Genomic DNA, 8,246 nt, shown 5'->3' on the forward strand with positions numbered 1-8,246 from the left:
CAGTCGGCCGTTGGGTGGGTGTGTCAGAGCCCTAGACGCTTTGGTTGCATGTGGTTGCTATGACACTGAATATCAGTGGCGGTAAAAATGTTCCCGTTTCCCCTCCACTGTGATTGGACTGCTGGGTAAAAAGTGTTGAGTGCAAGTGTTAAGTTTTACCTAAAGCATTAATCAGCACTCAGTGACCAGAAAACAAAAACAGGATAGGAACATAGGGCCTCGTCAAGCTGCTGCATTATGTCAATACGCCGCGCTCCCATTGCAAATATTTAACCCTTGTGTTGTCCTTGGGTCAAATGTGACCAATTTGTAGATCAGAATTATGGGTTTCTTTTAACCAAATTTCCCCAAAATAACATGAAAGCGTGGATGTACGTTGTCTGGAAGCCACGTAAAATTAATGATTACTTTCATTGAACTGTAGGTGTTTTTTTTTTTTTTTCAATTTTACAGCATTTGAAACAAACTGCAATCCACTCAACATCCTATGAGCTTAACTACGAGTCCAAATAATCCACAATTTCTGGGGGTTTATTAGCAAACAAAAAATAGGTATTATTAAAAAGTGACAAACGTTTCAAAAAGCGTCAAAAACATTGGAGAAAAAAATAAGTTGATTTGCAATTTTGACCCCGAAGGACAACAAGTTCACTCTCTGGTAAGACAACACAAGGGTTAAAAAAAAATGCTGGCCTGAAGAAAAACTCCTTTGGTGCACACACATTGTTACTAGGTAGAGTGTATTCTGTGCTCTGTGGCTGATTTAATTCATCTAAAGATAACTTTCCCCCCCATCGATGGGTTGTAGAGGTAGCTAGGTAGAAGTAGGAGGGATTGTGTCCGACGCAGTGTCACACTCCCCGTCTGTGTGTTGCAATCCGAACTTCTCTATTCTTTGGTTTGAAAGACGGGCCACGGGTTCATTTTACTGCGTGGGGGTGCTTTGAGTGTCAAGTCAAGTCAATTTTATTCTAATTACACAATATGTGCCAGACATACAGAGCAATTAAAAACATCTTTATCTCTGACCCACGGTGCAATGAGGACACATACAACAAATATAAAAGATGAAGAATATAGGATAAAGACAGATACAATATACAAATAAAAAAATATAAGTAATATATACAACACAGTGATGAATTCTAAATAGTGCAAATATAAGGCAAAATCAAACTGTAGAGAAATGCGCAATATAAAAGCAAGAGTTCCTGAGTGTCTTCTTTTATATAAAGTGGCTAGTGTTGATCCTGATGGGGGGTTCAGAGTCCAGAGTTCTTGGAGGCAGAGGGGAGGGGAGGGAGAAAGGGGGAGGGCGTTGAGCCTTCTGACAGCCGGGGGTGTGAAGCTGTTTGTATACTTGTTGTGTCATGACATCATTTTGGGAAATATACATATTTATTAACTTTCTTTTCAAGAGGGAGATGTTCAGATGGATATCAATCCCATGTCTGTGTGTTAAGAGCCAAGAAACAGTTAGCCTAGCTTAGCATAAAACAGGAGGAAACGGCTAGAAAAATACAACTCCCAACAGTTTTAAAGCTCACTGATTAACACACTGTCTAGTTTGTTCAATCTGTTCACAAACAGAAATCTAACATTTGAGTTTGACCTTGTGTTGCAGATTTTATCTTTGTGTTGATACTTTATTAAGAATATCTTATCTGTCCTCCCTGTAATCCAGGTGTCAACGTCAATTTAACTTTTGATGAAGGATTCAGCGCAATCTTCAGTGACAAAGGAACAAGTAAGTATTTAATGAGGATAAGAAGCTCCTTATTAAAAAAAAATAAAAATCAGTTGTGTCTTCCAGTCTGTCAAACTGCGAGCTACACAGGTTTGGAGTTAGCATTTGCTTCCAGGTGATTTAGGTTGACATGAATCTGTCTGCTGTGTCCTCTCAGGTCTTGTCGGGGAGACCAGTCTTCTTCACGTGAGGTCAAATGAGCAGCAGTAAGTACACTCACTGCTTATTTAATGGCTTCCACACTGTCCAGTTGTAGTTCTTCAAACACTTTTGAATGTAGTTTAAAATGGTATATTAAACATTTGTAAAGTCATCCTTAAAAGGAAAATATGAATATGTCTACTAGTACTCTAGTGACTGAGTCGGGCTAACGCACATTTTGACGGCATCACCTAGATCATCGGGTGCAAAAACTAACCAATCAGAGCCTAACTCTCCATCCCTGCTGCGTTCAAGCAATCCTAACAAAATCATAACAGAATGAAACAAGCACTGAAGAAATTGGCATTTTTACATTGGCATATTATGTAACGTTAAATATTCTCTTATCTACACATATTGGAAATTGAGATAAAGACAATATTTGTTAACAGATTATGAAGTAAAGTTTTATTTCAGAATTGTTTTTTAAACCCCAAATAAGTCCCGGGTCAGTTTGACCCGAGGGACCCGAGAGGGTCCCGAACGTGAAGACAACACATGGGTTAAAGGGTTGGTTCACCCAAATTACAAACAAAATATACCAAATATATTTTTTCTCTCTCCAGTGGTATCTCTCCATGCAAGTAGTTCTGGTTGTATTCCTCAATTCAATTGTATAAAAAAATATAGAATCAATTCAAAACAAGAGTTATCTGGAGACACTTTACAGATAGACCAGGTCTAGACCACACTCCAGAATTTACAAGGACCCAACAGTTTTAGGAGTTTCCTCCAGAGCAAGCAACAGTGCGACAGTGGTGAGGAAAAACTTCCTTTTAGGAAGAAACCTCGGACAGACCCAGACCCAGACCCAGACCCAGGCTTTTGGTAGGCGGTGCCTGACGACCGATTGGGGTTAGATTGAAGAGTGGCAACAACAGCCACAAAAAATAGTAGTTTGTAGTAGTTCTTTGTAGTAGTTCATGGCATAGCAGGGCACTGTGGGCATTACAAGGCCCAGCAGGACGTGGCAGGGCACAGCACAGCGTAGCAGGACGTAACATGGCATCGCAGGACGTGTACCGGGACCACGGCGACAGCTGCTAACATGATTTTGGAGCCTCCCTGATCCAAGGAGACATGCTGGGCAAAAAGGACATAAGGACCCCGGGGAATTATTCCCCAGAGCTAGGTTAGTAGCAAGCATTTCAAAAAAAAATTAAAGCTGCAAGCAGCGATGGAGGGCCCTCGCTAAACCGCGCGAGTCGGGGTTACTGGCGGACGCCTCTCCTTGCGACCGCGCATTTGCGCGTCACTCGTACCCTGAAAATCGTCGCCAATGAAAAGGGAAGTCTCTGCTGAGTTCATTGATACCTCACAAAAGCCTACACGTCATACAGGTCACTATCTGTGCAAGGGGGCGTGGCCGCATCATAAAGGGGCGGGTCAAACATCACCAATGAAAAAGGAAGTCTCTGCTGAGTTCATTGATACCTCACACAAGCCTACACGTCATACAGCTCCTTATCTGGGAAAGGGGGCGTGGCCGCATCATAGGGGGGCGGGTCAAACATCCCCAATAAAAAAGGAAGTCTCTGCTGAGTTCAATGACACCTCACATAAGTATCTATGTTACACGGTTCAAATGGTATGAAAGGGGGCGTGGCCTGAGTAACTGGGCGTGGTCATAATATAGGGGCCACCTCACTATCACATGTAGACCACACATTCTAAGTTTCATGTAAATCGGATGATGTTTGTCCTATAAGGCATATTTCTTGTTGCCAGATGGTGGCGCTATCTCCAAAACTCCATATTGGCCTGTAGGTGTCCTCAGGCCGGGACTCTTGGTGTTTGTGGGAAATTTCAAGCAGATACGACAACGTACACTGTAGTTACAGCCAATTTCATCTTCATCGCTAAACACCCAAAATGGCCGCCATGCCACGCCCACACCGTATGACGAAAAGTTTTTCTTTTAGAAAACTTTTCATCGGTAACATCTTAGGATGATACACACCAAGTTTGAAGATGATCGGATGAAATCTCTAGGAGGAGTTCGTTAAAGTATAGCACCTTGTGTTTTAGGCCTACTTCCTGTTGCCACTAGGGGGCGCTATGACTTTGAGCCAATAGCGGCGTGTAGTCGTCAGGGGCGGACTCTGATGAGTCGTGGAAAGTTTCGAGCTAATCGGACAAGGTACGCTCGAGTTACACCCACTTCCTGTTTCGGTGGCGAATCGCACAAAATGGCCGCCCCGCCACGGCCACGCCCTATGACGAAAAGTTTTTCTTTTAATAACTTTTCATCGTTAACATGTTAAGATGACACACACCAAGTTTGAAGCTGATCGGACGAAAGCCCTAGGAGGAGTTCGTTAAAGTACGACATGTGGAAATGGGCAAAATCGCACTAATTTCGCACATTCAAAACAAAATGGCGGACTTCCTGTTGGGTTTAGGCGGGGGCTACAATGGAGTTTTCTGTTTGCCCTGCCATGCTACATATGTGTACCAGGTTTCGTGAGTCTACGATAAACGTAGTGCAGGGGCTGAATTTTCGTAATATTGTAGGTGGCGCTAGCGAGCCATTTTTATGCGCCTATTCCCGAAACCATTAAAATACGTAAATTTTCACCAGACCTGATGCGACCGCCAAATTTGGTGAGTTTTTGAATATGATAAGTCCTCCAAAAAGGCAATTCATTTGCCGGAAAATAATAATAAAGAAAGAAAGAAAGAAAGAATAATTCCTTCAGTTCCAATAGGGCCTTCGCCGCCTGTCGGCGCTCGGGCCCTAACTATATTTAGTATATTATAATAAACATAAATAATTTGAGCCATTTTATATTTTGGGGGTTTAGGATGCAAATGAGCGTTTGCGTTTCCCTCATTTACACATCAAACTATATTACACATGACTGTAGTGCAACTTAACATTTAAACAACAATAGACCAGCTCAACTAAACCAAATTGTCTCAACAGCAACTAACTAGGATTAAATAAAGAAAACCACAAACAAGGTCCTGGTTTTATACTTAAGGCAAACAAGCCCCAACTTGTGAAAACCGGCTCACAGGCCACAATAAAAGAGGAAGATGCACAGCAACGTGACAATAATAAGTGACATTTATTAAATAATGATGCAAACAAGAGCACGATGAGGTGTGATTGTCAGTATCAGTGATGAATGTTGGTGGATGGATGTGATGGAGAATGTGAGGTGCATGTTGTCAGTAGTTAACAGAGAGAAAACATGTTGGTGCGCCATCGGTAGAATGCAGCCTCCTGGTCTCGGGCAGGCGGGGGTTAAACAGTCTGGGAGGACCGGCCAGGTGATCACAGTCATCTCATCATCGCCTCTGCTACACCTGCAAGTTAACAAGACAAACCACAGTACCCATGTAGGACAGGCCCAGGGCCGGCACACCAACAAACAGGACATCGTTTTTAGAGCTAGTGTTTGTGTATATGCAATAGTTATTATATGATTGTGAAGAATAAATTGCAATTTTCTCACATTTCCACAGGGTTTTCTCCCTTAGCCGCTGTACCCTCCCGATTTAACCCACGTGGCTGTGGGGGTGCCGTGTTCCACCTTCCCAGGCGTTGTGGTGGTTCTCACACCAACATCTGTTGGGGTCTTCACTATTTACCCATAGCTGGGGCTATTTGTCCATAGCTGGGGCAGTGGTTGACGGGCATCAGGGCGTTTCTACTCACCGATGCGCCTGCATGCCACGTCTCTGGGGCCCACTGCTGCTCCGAGATCCTGTACAACTTAGCCTGGAACCACAAGGGACCAGTTCCCATGTGTGCCACGGGGAGGCGTGTACCAGGTCTTGGCAGTGTGAGAGGCTATATATACCGGCAGAGGAGGCGACACACACTCGGCTCCTCTTTCAGCCCTGAAAACAAAGGGCTGTCCGGTGGCAGTAGCTGGAAGCAGAGAGTGGCGAGCAGAAGCAACATACAGCATGTAGCATGTAGCATGTAGCATGTAGCACGCACTGACTACAAGCTCTACTACTCCAACACTACTGCACTGACGCATCACACGCCCTGCGAGCAAACGCGCACACACACACACACACACACACACACACACACACACACACACACACACACACACACACACACACACACACAGACAGACCCGCACGCATGCACACACCCAAACACACACAGAGACAGACAGACAGACACACACACACACACACACACACACACACACACAGACAGACAGACAGACAGACAGACAGACACATGCACACACATGCACACACGCACACACACATAAAGACAGACAGACAGACACACACACACACACACACACACAGACAGATACCCACACGCACATAAAGACAGACACAGACACACAAATACACACAGACACACAGACAGACAGATACCCACACACACAGAGACAGACAGACAGACAAAGACACACACATACCCACACACGCAGACAGACAGAGACACACACAGACACACAGACACACACACACAGACAGACAGACAGACACACACATGCACGCACGCACGCACAGACACAGACAGACCCACACACATACACACACACAGATCAACAGACACACAGACAGAACAACAGACAGACAGACCAACAGACAGACCGACAGACACAAAGACAGACCGACAGACAAACAGACACACAGACAGACAGACAGACAGATACTATACCAGTACAAATACATCTCTTCCTCAGCCAGGTAGAAGCTTTTTGTACCACTTCTTCTTCTTTGGCTTTTCCATTATCTGGCTCTGAAGATCTACCAGCTGGGACCTCAAGGTGCTCTCAGTCCTCTCCCACTCCTGCTCTTTTTCCAGCTGAGTCAGCTTCAGGCTTTCTGTGGCCTGAAGGAGGGATGTCTTGTCCTCCTTCCACTGGTTGAGATCACTCTCCAGCTGCTGCTCAGTGTTCTTCAGAGCTGCGAGGAGGCAGTCACTCACAAAGCTCTGCTCCTCATTCTGATCCACATAGGAGGCTCTTGATTTGTCGCTCTCCTCTAGCAGGGTGGTTTTCTCCTGCTGCCATAGGACACGCTCACTCTCCAGCTGATCATACTTTTCCTCAAGAGCAGCCATGAGGGTCTTGTTGTTTGTGTCCTGTCTCTCCAGCTGGGCTCTATGGGAAGCCTGGGATCTTTCCATAATCTCCTTGGCCTCCTCGTCCTGTTTTAGGAGATCTTCCTCCACCTTACTCAATTTATCCATCAGCTCCTGAGCTCGATCCCTCTCCATCTCCAGATGGCTCTCCAACATCACGTTGGCAGTCTTACTTACCGTGAGGATCTGCCTCTCTTTTCGACGCTTCAACTTCTGCCTCGCCACAATATTTAGAAGGGCCTGCATCTCTCCTTTCATGTGCTTTAAATCGACTTTCAGGGCTTCAGTAGTGAAGGTCTGCAGGTCCAGGTCTTTTTGGGCTTTTTCCAGCTGGGATGTCAGATGCTCCGTTTCCCTGGGTGGGGAGGGGACACGCTCAGCCAGAGCCTCATCCAGCCGGGCTGTACGGGAAGACTGGGATCTTTCACGTATCTTCTTTGCCTCCTTCCCCTGTTCTTGGAGAGCTTCCTCCATCTTTCTCAACTTATCCTTCAGCTCCTGAACTTGAGCCCGCTCCATCTCCAGAAAGCTCCCCAACTCTAACTCCACGTTGGTTTTACTTACCGTGAGCTTCTGTCTCTCCTTACAAAGCTCCATCTTTTGACTCTCAACTTCCTTTTTCAGGGCCTCCTTCTCTCCCTTCACCTGCTCCAATTCAACCTTCAGGTCTTCAGCAATGAAGTACTGCAGGTCCAGATCTTTTTGGGCTTTTCGCAGCCTGTTGCTGGTTTTGACCAGTTGGGATCTCAGATGCTCTGTTTCCCTGGGTGGGGAGGGGACACGTTCAGCCAAAAGAACTTTTAACTCACCTATCTCCTTCTGCATCAGCTCTTTCTCATGGCCCCAACCGCTGCCCTCTCTCTGGAGTTGGAGCTGATTGAGGAGATCGGCCAGCAGGTCCTCCCGGATGATTAGGTGAACTCTTCCCTCAGATTCACATTGGGTGAGTGTCGCCTCGCCGTCCTTCAGCTCCAACCGTACCTGGGTCAATGACGTATAAGGATTTTCAAGAGGCAAATTTTAAAATATAATAAACAATAGTTTCTATTGTATTTTTTCGAACATACACAGTGTCAGTTATGCATGAATCTATGTTTAACATGTTTATTAAGTGATCTTAGTATTTTTTCACGCACATGAATTGGCCATGACCATAAAAAATGTAATGTGGTGCGACTGTGAAAAACCTTAAATTAAATAAATTCTTAGAATCATGATGGGAATATTCAC

The 8,246-nt window shown here is 45.0% G+C and overlaps 1 protein-coding gene and 1 long non-coding RNA gene across 2 annotated transcripts in view; one reads left to right on the forward strand and one right to left on the reverse strand.

Annotated features, from left to right (window-relative positions):
- LOC116674479 (condensin-2 complex subunit D3-like) overlaps positions 1 to 1,957 on the forward strand; it is a gene marked incomplete at its 5' end in the record, with an annotated part of 36,743 nt that extends 34,786 nt beyond the window's left edge. Inside the window, 2 exon segments of the mRNA XM_032506928.1 lie at positions 1,685 to 1,747; positions 1,905 to 1,957. Of these exon segments, the coding sequence (XP_032362819.1) occupies positions 1,685 to 1,747; positions 1,905 to 1,957 (116 nt within the window).
- A 3,043-nt stretch (positions 1,958 to 5,000) lies between these two features.
- On the reverse strand, positions 5,001 to 5,484 carry LOC116674482 (uncharacterized). Its single transcript, XR_004328111.1, has 2 exons — positions 5,410 to 5,484; positions 5,001 to 5,260 (listed from the first exon to the last, which is right to left on the reverse strand). It is a non-coding gene; the product is annotated as an uncharacterized LOC116674482 (long non-coding RNA).
- Between the last annotated feature and the right edge of the window lie 2,762 nt (positions 5,485 to 8,246).

Source organism: Etheostoma spectabile, unplaced genomic scaffold (assembly GCF_008692095.1).
Source record: "Etheostoma spectabile isolate EspeVRDwgs_2016 unplaced genomic scaffold, UIUC_Espe_1.0 scaffold00000351, whole genome shotgun sequence".
In the NCBI taxonomy this organism is placed as follows: Eukaryota; Metazoa; Chordata; class Actinopteri; order Perciformes; family Percidae; genus Etheostoma; species Etheostoma spectabile.